The sequence below is a fragment of the Carica papaya genome, chromosome 3 (genome assembly GCF_054855325.1).
Source record: "Carica papaya isolate Zhongbai chromosome 3, ASM5485532v1, whole genome shotgun sequence".
In the NCBI taxonomy this organism is placed as follows: domain Eukaryota; kingdom Viridiplantae; phylum Streptophyta; class Magnoliopsida; order Brassicales; family Caricaceae; genus Carica; species Carica papaya.
The window spans coordinates 11,994,331-12,014,586 of record NC_142311.1 but is presented as its reverse complement, the minus strand read 5'-3'; the positions used below and the strand labels follow the sequence as shown (position 1 = coordinate 12,014,586).

At 36.1% G+C, this 20,256-nt stretch overlaps 3 protein-coding genes and 1 long non-coding RNA gene across 10 annotated transcripts; 3 read left to right on the top strand and 1 right to left on the bottom strand.

Annotated features, from left to right (window-relative positions):
* Positions 1-39: 39 nt before the first annotated feature.
* Positions 40-9,238, top strand: LOC110821629 (Polynucleotidyl transferase, ribonuclease H-like superfamily protein). 3 transcript variants are annotated; one of them, XM_088215824.1, is made up of 9 exons: positions 40-491; positions 612-742; positions 978-1,166; positions 1,245-1,357; positions 1,490-1,606; positions 1,686-1,800; positions 1,886-2,101; positions 8,177-8,343; positions 8,436-9,238. In XM_088215824.1, exons 1-8 carry the CDS (start codon positions 127-129, stop codon positions 8,293-8,295), a joined length of 1,365 nt encoding a protein of 454 aa, XP_088071950.1. In that variant the 5' UTR covers positions 40-126; the 3' UTR covers positions 8,296-8,343; positions 8,436-9,238. The 3 variants fall into 3 exon arrangements, with proteins under 3 accessions (XP_088071950.1, XP_021907235.2, XP_088071949.1); XM_022051543.2 differs by lacking the exon at positions 8,177-8,343; XM_088215823.1 differs by lacking the exons at positions 978-1,166; positions 8,177-8,343 and having other exon boundaries at positions 41-491.
* A 340-nt stretch (positions 9,239-9,578) lies between these two features.
* Positions 9,579-14,090, bottom strand: LOC110821630 (linoleate 9S-lipoxygenase 6-like). 2 transcript variants are annotated; one of them, XM_088215821.1, is made up of 8 exons: positions 13,900-14,090; positions 13,510-13,814; positions 13,160-13,400; positions 12,698-13,084; positions 12,462-12,610; positions 11,873-12,240; positions 11,532-11,795; positions 9,579-9,730 (listed from the first exon to the last, which is right to left on the bottom strand). In XM_088215821.1, the coding sequence occupies exons 1-8, from the start codon at positions 14,078-14,080 to the stop codon at positions 9,685-9,687; spliced, it is 1,941 nt and encodes a 646-aa protein (XP_088071947.1). In that variant the 5' UTR covers positions 14,081-14,090; the 3' UTR covers positions 9,579-9,684. The 2 variants fall into 2 exon arrangements, with proteins under 2 accessions (XP_088071947.1, XP_088071946.1); XM_088215820.1 differs by having other exon boundaries at positions 9,621-11,273.
* LOC148266702 (uncharacterized) lies at positions 11,090-12,716 on the top strand. 2 transcript variants are annotated; one of them, XR_015817795.1, is made up of 3 exons: positions 11,090-11,223; positions 12,485-12,536; positions 12,623-12,716. It is a non-coding gene; the product is annotated as an uncharacterized LOC148266702 (long non-coding RNA). The 2 variants fall into 2 exon arrangements; XR_015817796.1 differs by having other exon boundaries at positions 12,606-12,716.
* A 1,349-nt stretch (positions 14,091-15,439) lies between the features above and the next one.
* LOC110821702 (FAD-dependent oxidoreductase family protein) lies at positions 15,440-20,100 on the top strand. 3 transcript variants are annotated; one of them, XM_088215825.1, is made up of 9 exons: positions 15,440-15,987; positions 16,477-16,626; positions 17,061-17,275; positions 17,864-17,934; positions 18,079-18,241; positions 18,596-18,785; positions 19,258-19,416; positions 19,542-19,613; positions 19,732-20,100. In XM_088215825.1, exons 1-9 carry the CDS (start codon positions 15,633-15,635, stop codon positions 19,746-19,748), a joined length of 1,392 nt encoding a protein of 463 aa, XP_088071951.1. In that variant the 5' UTR covers positions 15,440-15,632; the 3' UTR covers positions 19,749-20,100. The 3 variants fall into 3 exon arrangements, with proteins under 3 accessions (XP_088071951.1, XP_021907312.1, XP_088071952.1); XM_022051620.2 differs by having other exon boundaries at positions 19,542-19,630; XM_088215826.1 differs by lacking the exon at positions 19,542-19,613.
* Positions 20,101-20,256: the final 156 nt, after the last annotated feature.

Below are 20,256 nucleotides of genomic sequence, written 5' to 3'. Positions count from 1 at the left end.
TTGATAATTGATGAACACATAAAAACCCATTAGTTTTAATAAACATAACCAAGCCTGTAAACATGTTTACAAAGAGTCTGCAACGAGCAATTCTTTCTGCTTCGAGTTCCAGCCTTCAAGAGCAGAATGTGCAATTTTCTTTTTGGAGGCAAAATGTCTCCATTTTTGCTGCACAGACGTCTTCTTTCTTCTTCTTCTCCTTCCTCCTCTTCTACGAAAAACTACTATAACAAATGGAACATCAAGCAAGTCAGTAAGTCCAACTTCAGCGACTCCCTCGAAGAAATTAGGTCCCACATTTATTCTTCCGACTTCGTCGCCGTTTTCCTCCAGAACACCGGCTCCTCCTCTGCCTCGTGGCACCGCGTTTCCCCTTTCGACACCCCCTACACAGCTTACCTGAAAGCCAAGTACGCCGCGGACCGCTTCCAGATCCTCCAGTTCGCTGTCTGCCCCTTCTCCGTTCGGGAATCCAAACTCACCGCTTATCCGTACTCTTCCTCTATTTAGTTTTATTTTCTTTCCCGGAGATTAGTAATTTATATTTGCATGAGAATCATGTTTTCTTTTTTTTTTTTTGTTGTTGTTTTTTTATAATTGGGGAGCTGCAGGTATAATTTTCATTTATTTCCAAGGGATGAATTGAAGTTAGGGATGCCGTCTTATAGCTTTTCATGTCAAGCCTCGTACTTGACGGCCATGGCTAGGGAAGGCTTTGATTTTAATACCTGCATCTATGATGGTAATGCTTATACTCTATTTCTTTCGATCACTATGCTAAGTGAATGTCTAATAAATGACACTGGATTAACTTGTTGCTCAATCAGTAATTTTACTTCTATTATTTATCACAAAAGCTCACACACCAATCACGCATAATTGTCTTAGACGAGATAAGAAATGGTTAAACTAAGAAATGGTCAAGTAGATGATTGAAGGGTTGTTCTTATTGATGGTGTTTGATAATGTTTTGGTAGGAATATCATACTTATCTAGAGTGCAGGAGTCTGCGGCAAAATCTCGTTTAGGAAATCCAATTCCCATTAGTACAGTGATGAAATCTTCTCCTTCTCCTAGTGTTGCTGATTCACTTTTCATGCAAAGGATCAAATTACGCGTTCAGCATTGGAAAAAAGCTTGTACAGACTCCAGAATGAAGACAGATGGTCGCGTTCTCACAGTTTTATTGTTTTAAGCTAATATTTGGTTCCTTAATCTTTTATATTTTCATTTCTCATCTGCAGAGGCTCTTGTCAAATCTTTGAGGAATCTTGTCTTGGGAATTGAGGAGTATGGATCAAGGCCGTGCATGACTATTGATGTTTGCAGTGAGAATCAAGTGCAACTTGCTTTAGAGGTAGGTTAAATTAATTGAATTTAAGATCTAACTGATGTAAAGTCTTTCTGTGTCCTGTTTGTTATAACTGGATGGAGTTTATGTGCTTTCCTTCAATGAGCAATATCTTGAAATCTGTCTGGGTTGCTACAGATTTTGTCAGAGTTCTCTGATGACCTTGTTCCTTTATTAATCCCTTCCAAAGGCGGAGGAACCCAGGCAGTCCGTGTTGTTTTGACAAGTTCAAAGGAGGACAGGAATCTTTTTGAGGTAGTGAGTAAATTTCATTTCTTTGATTGTGATGAAGGGTCTAGGTATGTTGCTATAATACCTTAATTTCCTTTCACAGAAGGAGCTTCAGAATCTTGACGTTGAACAAAATAAAAGAGTCCGTGGTTTTCGAGAGGTGATCGATTTGATTTCTGCTTCACAGAAACCTGTTGTCTCCCTCAATTCCCTTAATGGTCTATCTCTTTGATGATATTACATTTGAATCCTTCTGTCTTCTTCTGAACTATATGCCTAATATTATGTCCTTCCTCTATGCAGACTTTACTTTTATTCATTCCAAATTCGTTGCTCCCCTACCTCTGAGCATGGATGAATTTGTCAGTTCGCTGCAATCAGTTTTTCCACACATAATTGATGTCAACCAGATGATGAAAGAAATTAATCCTCTAAAAAAAGTGAAAAATATATCTACAGCCATGTCATACCTGAAGAATCGATTCTCTGCAGCAGTTGATATGGAAATTCGAAGCCAAGGTCAGCTACTCACACTGGTTTTCTTCTGCACTGGCACATTATACATAAATGCTCACACATTCGCATGTACAGACATAAAATTGCATGTTTGGCATCTTCATGAATTTGTCCCCTGTTTTACTCGTCCAAAAGAAGGATGGGACTTATGGTGAGCTCAATTGCATCACAGGAAAAAATAAAGTTCTAATTCTTACCATTGATGATCTATTGGATGAGTTGAGAGGAGCAGCTGTTTTCTCTAAAATTGATCTAAGAGTTAGTTATCATCATATAAGAGGTAAGAACGATGACGTGCACAAAACAACTTTCGAACTCATTGTAGTCATTATGAATTCAAGGTAATGCCTTTCGGATTGACAAATGAGCTGACTACCTTCCAGGCGCTTAACTACATATTCCAAGAATACTTACGGAAGTTCGTATTAGTGTTCTTTTATGACATTTTAATTTATAGTAGAGATGAGGAACAACATTTTTCAACCAGCTGAGCACAGTAATGGAGGTACTGTGAAGAAACCAATTGTGTGCAAAAGAATCCAAATGCTCTTTTTTGCAAATGGATGTGGAGTACTTGGGGCACTTGTCTGCCCCTATGGGTTTGAATTGATCCTTGGAAAATCGAGGCGATGGTGACATGGACCCCGCCTGGATCTGGGTTTTTAGGCGTAATTGGCTATTACCGATGGTTTTTAAAGACTAAGGGGTGATAAGTAAGCCTTTAACAGATTTGTTGAAGGAAAAAATTGCTTTCTCTTAGGCTAAGCACGCACTGGAAGCTTTTAATAAGTTGAAAAAGGTGATGACAGAGAGTCCATGCTCCAACTCTTAAATTTTTTGAAACTGTTCGAAGTAGAGACAGATGCAAGTGGAATTGGCATTGGAGCCGTGTTAATGGAAGAAGATAGGCCACTGCCTTTCATTAATGAGGCATTGAGCCTCCGAAATCAGGGTAATCGGTGTATGAGAAGGAATTTTTGCCTGTGTTGTATGTGGTGACAAAATAGTGACATAACTTGGGAGGCTGGCTGTTTTGTTATCAGTTCTGACCAACAAAACCTTAGGTACTTTTTGGAACAAAGGGTAACCTCAATGATGCTGCAAAGGAGGGTAGTTAAGCTCTTGGGACTTGATTATGCAGTACAATACAAGAAGGGGACCAGAAATAAAGTGGCTGACAACTTGTCTAGGCGAATGGAGGAAGAAACAACTTAGGTGCGTGCAGTGGTAATCACAGCTAGTCCTACATGGGGTTTCAGAAGCATTGGCTAGTTACAAAGGCGATTCCTTTGTAAATAATTTATTGCAAGAACTAATTCTTACATTAGACAACCATCCTCCATTTTGTTTGCAGAATGGAATTTTGTGTATAAGTGTAACACCCAGGAAATATCCAAGTTACCCTTAATGAGAGACATAAATCAGATGGCTGTGAGTCTATCCCTAGATCTAACGGCTCTCCTCCACCCCTATCCCATATAAATAACATTCTTGCACTGAGTGAAAACCCTAGAAGAGGGAAAGCCGCTAGGCATAGAGAGGAGAAGAGAGAGGGAGTTGAGAGGGGGGGTTGATCTGGGAGAGAGAAGGCGACGCGTAAGGAAAAGTGCGATGGACCCCAGCATCACCGCGACCATAGAGCATGTTTTCATCCGGTAAGGTATATTCATTTAGAATCTATGAGCAATTAGTGTTTAGGGAATCCATTCTTTTCAACGTAGTACGTGCTTTCAGGTCACGGTGGAGAGGAGCCAACACCACCATGAACAAAACACCTAAGCGAGACGCTAGGGTAAGTTTCATCTAACCTGCTAACCTAGATTGTGAATTAGTGCAATCTAAACTATGTTTTAATTTAATGGTATGATAAAATTGAAACTATAAGAGATATGATATTTATTATTGTCATTATTGGAATGTATATAAGTTGTGATTCCATTGGGATCTTATGCGAATAGGAAGAGCCGTGACTTGTTGGTGAGGACAATGGTTGAGAACCAGTGAGAACGGCGAAGGAGAAGACTCCAAGTGGGTCGGGTTCTGAGTTCAGTTTTGGGTTCCCAGTGAGCTGAGATTGGGCTTGATAGTGGGCTTAAACCAAATCGCAAACGGGCCAAACATGGGGAAACAATCCTGACCTAGCAAGAAGTCCAAGATCCTTAAAAAAAACATGAGTGAGCCGAGCCCAAAAAATAAGAGAGCTAGTCCTAATAAATTAACCCCAAAGTCTTAAAATGAGCCTATTTTGAAAAGCCCAAACGAATGAAGCTAATTCACTTTGTGAAGCTAAAAAATAAAACCTTTTAAAAACAGGGAACATTAATTAGAGTAAACCAAGTGACACTTAAGAAAATGGATCTATATATGGGTTTGGATCCATAATAAAATTTAAGAATAATATGACAAATAAATTAGATAATAACGGAATAACGAGTTGTGTCAAAAACTGAAGTTCAGTAAAAATAAAAGAAAATAAGCTTATAATAGGGACAACGGGTTAATAGCTCGAATAATTCAAAATAAATGAAAGAGATGATTTTAAATGGGTTAATATCTAGATTGATATACGTATTGGACTTGACTAGTTTTAAATTTGACAGGGGGCTTGGTCCTTGGTACATAATAAGGTTGGGAATGATGACAAAATTACTATAATTAAAATTTGGTAGACAATAACAAGTAACATTATATACAATGAAGCTTCATGCATATTTATTAGTAAATGATTGGTATATAAATACAGCTTAAGTCTAAACAAGGGATAAATAAAATTAACTAGAATTAAAAAAAGAATATTACGAGATATTCGGAATAAGACAATAGTAGGGATGATAAGAGTATTGCTAAACTTAAACAGAGAAGTATATGTAAGAAAGGAAGGATTAGTAAGTAACATATAATAAATAAATGAATACAAAATGAAGGTTGATGGAAGGAGTATTTAGCAAGATATTGAGAAAATGCAGGTAAAATGAGATAAAAAGAAAAACATAAGTTATGAGAATGTGGTGTATTTGAATTGGTATATTGTTTAATCATCTATCAATGAGGGTCATGTGCATGTGTTGCCGTGATACGGTCGATATGGTGGATATGATTGATGTGAACTCTTTCACGTGGATGAGAGAGATTATTGATGGTAATGTGCATTGTACTTGCTGTGTGATCTCGCACGAATGCAATTACTTTTTTAGTCTTTGTATTAGTGAGGATACAATTGTGACTGCAATGGTTGTGCTTTTGGGAGGGTGATGTGTTTGTGTGGCCGGTTACGATCGAGTGATGAACCCGTCCCAAAGAGCGTATAATATACTATACCATATTGGGTGAGCAGAAGGGTGTGTGTGTGTGTGGCCATTATGGTCAAGTGTGAGCCCCGTCTGTTGGTAGTATCGTATGGTTTTCCTTGACATTTATTAGTAATTTGTGTTCACGTGTTAGTAGTAATATTAAATATTCCCCCTTGATAATGATGTAAACGACATCGTACGATGAGACACCAGTGTCCACTTGTGATATAAGAGATAAGGGTATATTAAATAGGTATTTACATTTACAAATCTTTGACACTGAAATTGTTGTGTTTGTTAGGAGAGAAGTGAGGATAATTATAACATGAGTATAATAATTGAAAATTTGAAATTTGTAATAATTTTATATTATTTGATATTTCAATAGAAAAATTTAATTGTTAGGTGGAGTAAGAGTAAATGAACAATAATTATTTAAAAAAAATAAGAGTAAATGAACAATAATTATTTTAAAAAAAAGAGTAAATGAACAATAATAGTAAAAATATGAGAATTGACACCAACACATTTAGGTAACTACAAAGGAAACACCCAAACTTTTAAGAAATTAAAGGAGACATAAATTTAGACGCTCTTGGGGGTAGAGTGTAGGAAGGCTCATTTGTACTAATTACAATTTGTAAATTATCTTGTTAAATGAGTTTTACTGAGCACGTGTTGCTCACCCCGTTGTATTCTTCCATAGCAGGAAATTTCACAATTAGATCCAAATCAGTTAAAACAGTGACTAGATCCCTGATGCATGCGGAGGTCACGCAGTCCATAAAGGGTATTGAGATTATGTTTACAAACTCATAAAATTTATATAATTTTGAGAATGTAGGTGTCCGATGGGATGATGTAAGTATTTGTAATAAAGTTACAAGTGAAATGCACTTGAATTCATCATTTTTTAAAATGAACTATCGCACACTTTTAAATGATTTAATACAATTAGACACTCGTGACTCTATTTAAGTTACGGGTCATTACAGTAAGGGTGTCACAACTCAGCTATTGGAGTTCATTGGGGGTTAAGGTGACTTATGAACGCGTTAAGCAACAATTTTTTTTGCCAAGGGGCAAAACAAGTGATTTAATGCATTCATTGCTGTGAAGTGTCAGTGCTGTAAGGCATAGCGTGTTCCCTTATCGGGCCTATCATAGGCACTGCTAGTTCGTATGCAGGACTTGGTACATGTTTCCTTCGACTTCATCGAACATTTGCCAATTTTTGAATCCAAGGAAACTATCTTGGTGACACTGGACATGTTTACCAAGTATGGGCACTTTATAACCCTAAAACACCCTTTCTCTGCACAAGGAGTCACTTGGGTGTATTTGAAAACTGCCCATAGACTAGATGGAGTTCTAAAATTGATGGTTTCTGATCAGGACAAGTTTTTTACAAGCCTCTTTTAGAAAGAGTTGATTTGATTAATGAGTACTACCTTGCATTTTTAGTTCCACGTACCACCCGCAAAGGAATAGGCAAATTGAACGTCTCAATCAGTGTTTGAACTGTATTTGCAGTTTATGTCACACCACCGACCCAAGTCCTAGGCTAAGTGGCTCTCTTTAGCTGAATGGTGGTACATTGCCACGTTCAACTTGAGTTTGAAGATGTATCCTTTTCGATCCTTTATGGATGCAGTCCTCCTTACTTTTTGGGCTCTGTTGGTATCCACACCCCCTTACAGGCGGTGGAAGAGTTCATGCTTGAGAGACTGCTGATGAGCCATGAGATTTGGCAACTAATTTCGGCTCAACATAGGGCCAAGCAATATGCAGACATGCGTCATAGTGAGTACGCATTTCAGATTCATGATATGGTCTTATTGAAGTTGCAACTTTACAGGCAAGGTTTAGTCTACCAGACCAGATATTCCAAGCTCTCTCCTCGTTTTTATAAGCCTTTTGAATCGTATATAAAGTAGGGGAAGCTGCCTACCGGTTGGCTCTGTCAGAGAACTCGCATATTCACCAGTTGTTTCATGTGTCCCAACTGCAAAAATACGTGCCAGGCAAGCAGTTGTATTTCTAGGATCTTCCTTAGTTGGATTCTGAAGGAACAGTGATGGTGTCACCCAACAGAATTTTACAGACTCGAAAAATTGTTCGAGGCTGTAAGGAAGTAGAATAAGTCCTTGTCCAGTGGATTGACACAACTCTAGATGACAGCACTTGGGAGGGTAAGGACCTTTTTATGCAATAGTTTCCTAAATTCAACAATGGGAACAAGGTTGCTGTCTAAAGGAGGGTATTGTGAGTTTTGGGAAACCTTTTAAGGTATACCAGAGACGTCATGTTATGTAATAAATCAGGTAAAATGGTTGTTATTGTACTTGACTGGTATAGGTAAGATCATGGGACCAATTAGTAAGCATGGTTATTGCAAAGGCTCGTATATAAATAGAGGAATGTCGGTTAGATTGTATCAAGATTGAACTAAAGGAAACTTACTGATGTCTACCATATTTTATTAGTTAATTATTTAATTAGTTGATATTTATTATTTAATTAGTTAGTATTATGTAATTAAGATTTTATGAAAATAATAATTTTATATAATTAGAAGTTTAGTAAAATAAAAATTTATTTATTAATAAAATAAAAAGTTTATAAATATCTTAAGTGTAATAACATTGAGCGTGAGAAATAAAATTATTTTTTCTTCTAAAATCTTCACTTACATTCTCAGTTCTCTCTGACTATCTTTCTCTTACTTCTCTCCCTTATCTCTCTCTTTTTAAGTTCTTCTCTCATCCAAACCTACTTCATTTTTCAGAGCTTATGTTGAAGGCTCTTGCAGAAGTTTCTGCAATTCTACATGGTAGTACTATGGGGGGAAATTTTCCATGGTTTCCCCCATCCTTGGAGCAGTCATATATAATGGAGCGAGAATGACCTTTTCTGTTGAAATATTACTAATCTACACTGCTTGACTGTTCTTGTGTATGATTCTTATCCATGAATGATCAATGATCACTTGGTGATATCTGCTTCAGAGTGTTTTGACTTCTATACACTGTATTTGGATTTGTCAGCTACAGTGAATGAAGGGAAGATTCATGGGCATAACGTGGTACTGATATGTCAGTTCTTCACAAAACTATGCTTCCTATTGAAAATCACTCCAAATTCTGTCCAGGCGAGTGCTGAATGTATGAAAGAGTATGCCAAAGTATTTAATCTATGCCTTACGAGTTCAGAGGAGTTACTTGATGATCGAGATGTCAAAGTCTGGACTAGCAACACCAGGAAAGTGAGCTGTGAAAATCTAGTTTTCCTATGGGGATTTAGGAGTGGGATATCAGCTGGAATGCTGAAGAGCCTGCTTCAAGGTTCCCATGAAGTCTTCTCAAATGAATTTGATGTTCGCTTAGTGGATAAGAGCTGTGCCATTGTAGTTTTCTGGCAATCTATTTTGTCTGAAACCTTGTTGCATTTACTTAACAGTGAAGAACTTAGTGGATTTCTAAGAGAGATGGTTGCAGATGGGCTGAGAGCAGCAGGTTATGAAACTTACCAGAGAGCCTGTGAATTGAGTTTATTCGGAGCAGATTTAGCAGATTCATTGGACAAAACCTTGGAAGACCCCCCAGACTGCTTCTTCGAGAAAAATCCTGAAATGAGGCCATCAGAGTTTTGTTGGTGCAGTGAGTCAGTGATTAACCTGGATGACCTTTGAGGTTTAGTTTTATATCTTGTAGTTAGTGGTAATCTTGCCAAACATTAAGGTGATGGTAACCCGGGAAATAGTGGTAGCAATTATGAAACAGAAGTTAGTGCTGATGTTATAATGGTTCTCAATTTATTTATATTCATCGGATTCTTATATTTTTTCTCATTTTTATATTATTCAAGTCCTGGTGCTATTTTTCGGAAGGTTAATGCCTACCATTCTGATGGAAAAAAAACATAAAGAAGTTGATCACTTAAAATGCCTGTTAAACCAAAACAAAACTTCAAAAAAGAAATGTAGGTGTGTTATATGGTATCTGCATGTGCTTTATACTCATGTTAATGAGAAAGGCCTTCTTGATCCAGAGTGTGGACTTAGGCAAAAGAAAAAAAAAAAGAGATTATAAAGAGGTCAAACAATTTTCTGAAGAAGAATCTCTCAAGGTCTTCATGGAGAGATCTCTGTCAGGAACCTGAGACATGGATCTGAACAATAGGAATTAATATAAGAAAACAGAGAGTATTGATTAGGAAATTAGGGAAAGGAGTTGGGGAAAAATTGACAGACTCAAGGTCTTTATTCTTTCAGAAATTCATCAATAATCTTGCATTCTACAGAATCATTGTTTGTACACTTTCCTCAATGATCAGCTTCCATCTGTTAAATGCTTCCCCGGAATACAAATGGAGAAAATCAAATGAGTAACAGTTCAATTAATCGAGAAAACCATCTAGATATTCTAACTATCAAAACTCAGCAGTTATAAGCTAATTAATAACAACAGTAAATGAATAAAACGAGAATACAGGCAAATAAGTAAAAATTCGACTCAAAACTGTCAGCAGGTCTTGGCAATCTCTCTCTGTCTTCCAGTCCTTGATTTTCTTCTGTTTCAAAAATTAGACATTCCTAAAAAAAAAAAGAAAATTAATTATTTCTTTGACAAGAGGAAAAGCTGTAAATCAACATGTGAGCTAAGCTAGATGGAGATGCTATTGGGGATTCCTTTTCTTGAGATGTATCCTTGAGATACATGACTTGGAACATCAGGATACAGAAGTCTGCAAGTAATTAAATGGAGATGCTACTGGGGATCCCTTTTCCTGATATGTAAGCTTTGGATGCATGGTTGAATGTATCTGGATACAAGAGTGTGTAAGTCATTCCAGCAGGTCCAAATCTGTTGGCAAGTTGGATATTTTTATTCCTCTCTGAGATTTTTTCCTGGATGTCGCCAAGCCTTTGTTGGAACTCTGCAAACGCTGCGAGTGCTAGTTGGCTGTCAGTCCACTTTGGCGACGACCTCTGACCCAAGTAAACTTGATCGGATGCATGTCGTGACAAAACCTCCATTAGAGCCACAGTAAGAGCCATCTGAAATTTGTCAGGCAAAGTCTCTAGGTAATACTTTTCAGGAGCCTCTTCGAGGGTTTTATACTCTTCCGTCCCTTCTTTAGGGATGGGTTTTCGACAAAGGGTTGGACGGTTCGGAGGGTAACCGGCATAAGCATATTGGCCAAAGTTGATAGCAGCATGAAAAGCAGATGCAATCCAGATGAGAGTTGTTAGAGTTTGTATCAAATCAGATCGACCTTTGATCATCTGGGACCCCCATTCCTTATCACCATGGCCAACCTCTCTTATTTCTTTCCACCATGCTTGGATCTCTTCATCAGACTCTACAGAACTATCATCTTCATAAAAGATGCAACAAAAATCTGCAACCCACATCTGGATTGCTCTCCATATCTCAAGTCCATCAACGGCATAGGGATAGTCCTCCACCTTAAGCTCCAACCTGGGGTATTTTTGTCTTGCATTTTCTTCTAATTTTGCCATAATATATGGGTTTTTTCGAATTGATTTAGCGAATAGCTTTGACAAGGACGGGTCTTTTTTTATTTTATCCACTATGGTAGCAGCCGAAGATGGTTTTTCTATGAATAGTTTAGTCAAGTTATGGACTGAATATGGGTCTTTTTCGATTCCTGTAGCTGCCCTAACGGGAATAAATGAGACTTCTTGGAGCAGTTCTTCCCATAATTTTCCCTCACAGTTACAGGAGCTGTTTAATTTTCCGAGTTCTACAGCCAACCAAAAGGCCATAGATTTGAGAGTTTGAACTATTCTAGACAAGTTTGAAAACAGCTGTAAGTCCGACTTTGAATCTTCTCCACCCGACACATTACTTGCCATACCTCTGTAAAAATAGTGCTTATTCTTTACACATTGAAAAGAATTCATATATATATATATATGTATAGATTAACAGAATAGTTAAATTTTCAGTTATTCTCTGTAGAATGTAGCGTCAAATTCTGCTTTTAGTTATACTAGGAACGGAAACTAATATATTAATGGATATTCTTTACCCAGAAATAATTGTTAAAATAAGGTGTAGAATCCATATGTGATGAACAGAAGAGTCGGGTGTAAAAAAAATGAAAAAGAATATTACCTTTTGACAAGATCAGTAGGGAGCGCTTGTTCTTCAAATCTCCATTCCTTGTAGAGTTGAGAAGACAACTCCATGGAAAATTTGCCTGTAAACAATATGTTCTCAAAGATCCCCCCTGAGTTTATAACAAAGGTTCGTGCCAGTGCATTTATATGCATGGTGTGTTTAAAATGAGGATCCAATAGCCTATGAATTGGGTGCACCACGCTTAGCTGCCTTCTAGTAGCAATGATAAATGGCTCCACCACTGCATGAGTATGCAACCTGCAGAAAATATTATTCACGAATTAGGTAAGTTAAATACAAAGAGAATTGGTAATGGAAAATTGGTAAATTTTTACCAATGGGTAATTAGTTGATGGTATGCAGAATCATTAGCTGCAACATGAGCTTTGGCAAGTTTCCAAGTAAGCTCATCTCTGTCAGTGTGTAGTGGAAGAAACCGGTGAACAGAATCCGGATCACCATTTGTAAGTTGTATTTCCGTTGGAACTAGTGTGTCATCATACAACTTGAGTATTGTCCGAGATGCATAAGCATAAATACCACCATGACCATGCTTGTCGCCATTTATTTTGCTTAGATATGGAATCAGATAGTCATGGTGGTCTAAGACGAGTATTGCTTCTGCTTCTGTCTCGTCCTTGACAGTATCGGATTCGAGATTTTCCTGCCTATCTCTATGTGGTGTTTCCTGCATGCTTACATTCTGCAATTTATATTTTTTAGGATTGACTTGTTACGTCAATAGACCCATAGATTCAAAAAGAATAAGCATTCAATTAACTACTTAAAACTCTTGGTGTTCCTTAAATTGTCTAAATAATGATATAATTCCAATTCTATCAAATAGAAATAAAACATTATAAAAGTTTTAAGTAAAAACAACATTTAAGATCAATTCAAATTACTTAAGTACTTTTTCTTTACCTCTGATATCCGGATTCGTACAGGGTTAGTTCCTGCGAGCATTTGGCGCCCAAACTCGAAGTCATCTTCATCGAGGTAGTATTCAGACTCTGACTCTGACTCTGACTCTGATTCTAACTCTGACTCTAACTCTGACTCTGTCAGTTCTCCTGCCCAAACAGAAAAATGAAATTAAAAGGCAAAATCAGGAATGGCTGCTGACTAATATAGTAAGGTTGATGATGATGATGATGTACTTGGTAAAAGCTGAGGTGTTGGAAACCTGTTCGGCTGTTGTTTGACCAAAGAAGGTATTATTAGACATTTCTTGTGGGGCTTATGTTGCCTTGTTTGAGTTTTCATAAGTTGGTAGAGTTTTCTGGATACAATTTGCTTCAGTTGTTTCCTTACCCACTTGGGCATTGCCTTGTTTTTGTCCTTATCACTTATCAATTCGCTTTGCAGCTGCTTTAAATCCTTGAAGGTTCTGGAAGAGTTCTTCGCGGATTCAGGCTCAGGAATAAGTGCAGTAGCCTGGACTACACATAACATCAACTCTGACACTCTCTTTGGGCTCAATCGCTCATCGGGTGGAACATATACATCCAAATTGATCAACTCTGGTCGGCTTTCACTTGAAGGATCTACTCATAAAACATATATGATATTCTATATATACATATATTGTATAAAAGAAATTGTTGGGTGAGAATGTATACCTTTGACGGAAGGTGGTCGACCTGTTCTTAGCCGACGGGGATAAGGGTATGATTCAGATGCTCCCAAAACAGGTCTAATATGTTGATCACTTTTATCAGGATTACCAAGATCATTGTATACATCATAGTCATAGATTCTTTCCCATTCCTTCCTCTCCCCGGATCCATCTCCCCTCAAGTTTTCGAGTTCTTTGCTCCTCCATCTCGATAGACCACTAGGTGTTTCCTTTGGAAGGTAACACTTGCTCAAGTACAATAACATATTAATTAGTTTTTTTTTTTTTTTTTTTTATAATATTATTCCCATTGGAGAGAAAACTAAAGGAATTTTCCATGAAGGGATAACTTACAGTATTTGAGAAGAAAACCCTTGGATCCACTGTAAGCTTGATCGGATATATCCATGAGCCACAGTAGAAATGGATAACTTCGTACTCACCATCAAAACTCGGGTCTTGTTTGGGAATATACAGAGCGGCGGATTCAAGGAAAATTTTGTGCTTATGCTTGTTTGTTATCAGGAAAGCTCCCGGGGTTCCAAACTCTGAGTTAACCCGGAAATTTCTTGTATATGTTACAATTCGTTTGCCCATCTTTTTCTTGTTACTTCCCCGCTTGAGGGATGTTTTCTCGCCTACTTTTCCTTTCTTGGTTACTGTACTTGAAAAATAGAAACCATATTGAATTACAAGTACCAAAATGCAAAAATTCTGATATCAGCAAGTAAAAACTCTACTTGCCTGTATTGACTTCAGTGGCGCTGCAAATCTGAACAACAACTGAATTATCAGGAATCCGTAGCGTGGGACTCAGACTGATGACAAATTCACCGGTGATGATAATGAGTTTGGATTCTTTGGATTCAGGATTTTTAGACTGTGGAACTTGGTTTTCCATATTTGTCTTCTCATTTGTGAGCATTTATGGTTGGAGGGAGTTTGTTATATAAACACGAAGTGACGAGTGTAGAGGAGTTGATAGAGGAGGAAAAAGCAAATATGCTTAGCCTCTATCTTTACGTGATGAATCTATCCATTGCTTGCATGTTAGGTTTTTATGGCTTCTCTTGGCCCCATCATCAACGTGATTGACTTTACCTGGAAGCTCTGCCTGCACAATTCATGGACTCTGTTCTCGCCTTCCCGCTGCTTCAACCGTGTACAACCGGCCGCTGAATACGTAACTTCTTTTAATTAAACCACTAATTATCATTTACTTTAGTTGTTAATACAATTATTATTTTTTTTTAAAAAAAATAGTAAGTTTAAGTTGAATCATATTTTTATATAAATTTTTATTTTAAAAATTATACGTGTTGTGTTATTGTTAATATATGTATATTATTTAATTAATTAATATATGTATTTTTTATTTTATTTTTTAAAAAAACACTTCTTTCAACGAAATTAGGGAATAAAATTAGCATAAAAACGATATGATATGACAATTGCTAAAATTACTTACAAAAAATTTTTTGTAGAACCAAAAGTAATCTTATGTTACGAAGTTGGTGTTTTACATATAAATATTATAAAATAAAGTTATGCACTGATGTTAAGACATTAATTACTCGTACATGTTTTTTTTATAATGTTTGTTTAAATTATCTAATATATTTATTTATTTATATAAAAATATATATATTTAAATTTGGAATCATTATTATAAATATTGTATTAACAATATTTTAATTACGTGATTCTTATTTATTTATATATAAAATATAATTTTTAAATATTTATTTTTATTTATTATAAAATATGTACTCAAATTTATATATTTTGTAGGATACTATTTAATTATAATAAAAATAAATTTGTGCGGATAAGAATTTTTTGATTTACATACTTTTTTTTATTTATATGCAAAAATATGCATTCAAATTTATTTATTATTTATTATTTATTTAACATTCTCATTATTTATGTATGTTCAGATTTATAATAATTAATAAATATAGAAAATATTAAAAATTTTAAATTGTAAAATGTTTAATAATTCTATAAATGATCATTTTTAATTTTTGTTACTTTTATTTGTATGAATTCTATCATCCATATATATGAAAATTCAATTATAAAATAGATTCAAGTTCATGTAATTGGTTGTTGTTATAATGCCTTTGTATATTAAAAGTAGTAATTTCTGTTCCAATATGTTCTTTATAGAGTCTAATTTTATTTTTTTAATCAAAATATTAGAACATTTTTTTTTTATTAATTTAGAAATTTCTAAAACTACCTGTAATTAATTTATAAATTATTTATATATATAAAATAGTGCCGGGATGATTTCTTCAAGCTGCTGTTGCAACCTTGCAATCAGAAGAATCGGAAGGAAATTGGAAAGGTTGAGCTTACTGTGAGCACATCTCTATAAGCTTTCGCGCAATGAGTCAAAAACCTCGAGCGGAGCTCGCTGTCGATTTTAAATTCTAAATGCAATAAAGAACTAGAGGAGAACTCAGAACACCATGCCTTCGATTTCAATAGTATATTCTTCGAGCTCCTGTCGTCTAAGAAACTGCGTCGTGTCAGTTCCTGCCGACCAGTCATGTGCCCCTCCGTTGAAGTCAAGCTTGTTTTGCTCCAGATTTCTGCGAAAATCGGGCCTCGCGCTGTCCATCAAAAGAACTCGAAGGTCCCGAACTGAAGCCCTCAACGCTTCCCCTGCGAGTCGTGTCATGGCCGCTTCCCATTCTTTTGACATTGTCATCGTCGGGGCAGGCATAATCGGTTTGACGATTGCCAGACAGTTTCTGATGAAGTCGGATCTTTCAGTTGCTGTGGTCGACAAGGCCGTCCCTTGCTCTGGTGCTACAGGCGCCGGTTAGCTCCTCTCTCTCTCTCTCTCTCTCTCTCTCTATATATATATATATATATATTTCAATTGTCCCTCTTGCGTAATAATCTTTTTCTCGAGAAAATGTGTGAAAATTGGCAAACCTGTATGTATTCAGCATAGCACAGAGTGTCTTGCGTTGTTGACTAAAGAGTTTACCACAAAAGACAAAAAATGTAATTAATCACTAGGACTAGCCACTTAAAAGTACTATGCTTCATTGATTACGACTCCTAATAAATCTTAATTTAGCTGATTAACTCCTATATTTACCATCTCTTCCTGGCTTCTTCGTGTAAAAAATATTGTAAATCGACTTTTAATATAGCTTAAGATCAGTATTTCTTGAACAATTTTGACATGGTAAAATATTGAAGACTTCTCTCTTTCTTTTTTTCCCCCCCATCCTGACTTCCGTTTGTTGTATAGATGATACCTCTAACCTCTATTTGGCATTTGAACCGGCTCACTTCCAGGTCAGGGCTATTTATGGATGGTGCACAAAACACCTGGAAGTGACACCTGGGATTTGACAATCAGGAGCCACAAATTGTGGACGATGTTAGCGGACAGTTTACGCGACCAAGGGTTGGATCCTCAGGAAGTATTGGGCTGGAAAAAAACAGGTATTTAAGACCTGAATGAGAATGAGCTTCCTAGAAAAGCCACAATGCATAAACTTGACTGGGGTTTGAAAAAAAATGCCTGGACCAATGAGGAAATGGTACTTCAGCTGTGAGGAATAATTTTTTGAGCTGTATTTTCTGCAGCGCTATGGTTAAAACAAATTTAGAAATTTTATAGCATTCATTTGCAAAATAAAGACTTAATTCAATTAAAAGATATATATTTTTCTAAAATATAAAGAATTCAATTAGAAGATATGATGTAAATTTTATTAAAAAATATAAAATTTGACCTCATATGATACTTTTACGGGAAATTACAATAGTGTGTTGTGAAATGCGAAGAACATTTTCTAATAGAAGTATTTCTGAGTTCTTATATGCCAAAGAACTTGATTGAAAATCAAGGCCTTGTGTGTTGCTACATTCTGCAGGAAGCCTGTTAGTTGGTAGAACCCCTGAGGACTCCATTGTGTTGAAGGCAAAGGTGAAGCAACTCGTAGAAGCTGGCTTAAGAGCAGAGTACTTATCTGCATGTGAGTTGCTCCTAAAGGAACCTGAACTTTTGGTTGGAAATGATGCTGGGGCTGTCTTTCTACCTGATGATTGCCAATTGGATGCTCATCGTACTGTCTCTTACATTGAGAAGGTCTGCTACAAGATGAGTAGCAGTTACACTAACTTGTCTTGTGAATATTTTAGAAATAGAAGAAATTTGGGTGAGAAATTGGAGAATAAAGACTGGGTAGATGAATTAGAGATCAAATCAAGAGGAAGAAATATAGAATGATATAGCTTGAAAGAAATATGTAGATGGAAAAATAATCCTATAGAGAAACACGGAGAGAGATAATCGGGAATAAATCTCTGATAAAAAAAATTCTTAATTCATTATCGCTTGTTCTCTTTGTTGGCAGCTTATTAGTGTTTACACAGAAGTTAGTTATAGCAAATAAGAATATTATAAAAGAGGAAATTAAAAGATTCTAATTCCTACAATATTTAAAATCTACAGAAAAAGAAAAAAACATTATAATGTCTAAATAAACCTAAATAACTTTAAAATAAAAAATTCTAATGATACTTAAAAAAGTTCTTTAATAGAAAATTTATTCCAAATTAAAATTTTCTTACTCGCATCAGTTAATGCTTTGCAGTCTTTTCTTTTGGCTTTATGCTTCAGATTTCATTATCTGCCACACATATAAAATGATCAATGTGTATGTATTATTTATAGGCTAACAGACAGTTTGCATTAGAAGGTCGATATGCAGAGTTTTATCATGAACCAGTGACAGGTTTATTAAGGTTTGCTGTCATTCCTTTAATGCTGTACTGAAGTTTAGGATAAAAGCACTGTCATCCTCTTGTTGCATAGTGAAATTTACTATAAAAAGTTCTTGTTTAGAAGTTATCCGTATTTTAAGTTTTATAGCTTTTCTGCATTCTCAGATCTGACAACACTGGGGAGGTGGAAGCTGTTCAGACTTCAAAGAATATCTTGTACAGTAAAAAGGCCATTATAGTTGCAGCTGGTTGTTGGACTGGGTCTTTGATGCATGAACTTCTTAGAGAATTAGACATCATGGTGGACCTCCCTATAAAACCTCGGAAGGTTTGGCTGCAATTGTATATGCTTACAATTTTTGCAGTATTTCACGTTCCACAATGTATTCCTGGTATATAATATCAATAAGATTTCAGAATCCCTGCTCCTTGGAGATCGCTTTGATATTTAAGAAAAGAAAATAATAGAATGATTCATGCTTGTGTATAAGTGATGCTATAGGAACTGGAGGAAAATGCTTTAAAATTGATATTATGAAATTTATGAATAGTTTTAGGCTTCATCGTGGTCAATTTTCTGATTCTTCTAGAGTTTTCAACATGAGCATCCTAAGAATTACATTAACATCTTCATCTTAAGGGGTTTATGTAACATCTGCGTCACATTTGATTTTCCTGACAGGGTCACCTGCTTGTGCTTGAAAATTTTAGTTCTCTTCATTTAAATCATGGCCTAATGGAGGTAGGTTATATTGATTGTCAAGGTGTAACTTTGGATCATAATACAACCGCTTCTATACATGATGAGCAGAAGCAAATGTTGTCTGTTGCGATGACTGCCACAACGGATACTAGGGGAAATCTTCTTCTTGGTAAATTTTAGTGTGCTTTCCCATGTTTAAGGCCCTTGTTTTTTATCTGCCCCAAATTATATAACAAGAACACCATTATTTTATGTGGATATGCCCATTGTTGCTCGCTTCTGCATGTTAGTGTTCCTTATATTCGGCTTTAATTTGTCATCACACTAGAAATTAGACTTCAGCATCTATGCAAATTTTGGATAAGTTTTCTTTTATGGATGTGAGCTAGGAACAGTATGGCCTGATTCAAGCCAGGAAGCCCAAGGAAGAGTTTGGGAGTAACCATTTGGGCTAGTGCCTGGTGGTATGCTTTAAGATTGTTCATTATGCTGGGATTTGGAGTACTTTTTGTTTGGTTTATCTTCTTTATCTTGCAGATTTTCCTAATTTAACTATTCCATATTATGTTGGTATAAAGTAGATTAATGTCTGTTGCATACTTTTTTTCTCTCTTCTCCACTAACATTTTCTTTTCTTGCAGGAAGCAGCCGCCAATTTGCAGGATTTAGCACTGAAGTGGACGAGTCTGTAATTCTTCATATATGGAAGCGGGTTGGAGAGTTCTTTCCAAAATTAAGAGAAGTTCCCCTCGAAGATTTCATTCATAAGAGGAAAGTGAGAGTAGGATTGCGCCCATACAGTAAGTTTGTAGGTCTTGAAGTGTATAAAACAAAAGAATGTTGTTTGTTATTAGAATTCTGTATTGTAGTTGAAGCATGTTGTTCACATATAAAAATGATTTTATTATATTTTTCCCGGTCTCAGTGCCTGATGGGAAACCAGTGATTGGGCTTGTGCCTGGTTTGTCACATGTGTTTCTGGCAACAGGGCATGAAGGTGGAGGACTTTCTCTAGTAATATAAATATCTTTTTTTGATTCCTCAAAAGGTAGAATGTTTGTGGTATTGCTACCCATAACAAAATGAAGGATGACCATTTTTTGTACACTTTATAGGCTCTGGGGACGGCTGAAATGGTTGTTGATATGGTGATGGGAAATCCACAGCATGTTGATAGATCACCATTTTCTCTTCAACATCGGCATTCTTGACAAAACATGGCTACCATCACAATATATATGACCATTGACAAGTAGTTTTGCAAATATATCTTGAGCTGCTGCTAGCAAATCCATTTTAAGAGCATGTTCAAAGCTATCAACATTCTGGTACCTGATTTTACTGTGAAAAGTCCTATTGTATCAGGAAACCCAGTATCTGTTGACATACGTTGTTTTTAAGTACCCGTCCTTCCTGGGCATGGATTTGAAATGTTGCATCTTTTAATAATCAAAATGCATGAATTCTCATGATTTGCTACCCAATTTGACCTATGTGCTTGAACATGTCACAAATTTTCATTTGTATATATATTTATATAATTCGATGGTGATGACAGTTATGAGTTTATTTTGTTTAAGTAGGGCCTTTACGTAGTCTTATGAAGCATGTCTGGTACCTTGATAACATGAATTCTATTG

Bases quoted from the DNA above. Each gene is read 5' to 3' on its own strand.
- LOC110821629 (XM_022051543.2), top strand. From the start codon at position 127: ATGTGCAATTTTCTTTTTGGAGGCAAAATGTCTCCATTTTTGCTGCAC. The intron at 492-611 runs GTACTCTTCCTC...GGGGAGCTGCAG, and splicing joins TCCAAACTCACCGCTTATCC to GTATAATTTTCATTTATTTC. The intron at 2,102-8,435 runs GTCAGCTACTCA...TGGATTTGTCAG, and splicing joins TATGGAAATTCGAAGCCAAG to CTACAGTGAATGAAGGGAAG.
- LOC110821630 (XM_088215820.1), bottom strand. From the start codon at position 14,080: ATGCTCACAAATGAGAAGACAAATATGGAAAACCAAGTTCCACAGTCT. The intron at 13,815-13,899 runs GCAAGTAGAGTT...TTTCAAGTACAG, and splicing joins CGCCACTGAAGTCAATACAG to TAACCAAGAAAGGAAAAGTA. The intron at 11,796-11,872 runs GTAAAAATTTAC...TATTTTCTGCAG, and splicing joins CATCAACTAATTACCCATTG to GTTGCATACTCATGCAGTGG.
- LOC110821702 (XM_022051620.2), top strand. From the start codon at position 15,633: ATGCCTTCGATTTCAATAGTATATTCTTCGAGCTCCTGTCGTCTAAGA. The intron at 18,242-18,595 runs GTTTGGCTGCAA...TTTTCCTGACAG, and splicing joins TCCCTATAAAACCTCGGAAG to GGTCACCTGCTTGTGCTTGA. The intron at 19,417-19,541 runs GTAAGTTTGTAG...TCCCGGTCTCAG, and splicing joins AGTAGGATTGCGCCCATACA to TGCCTGATGGGAAACCAGTG.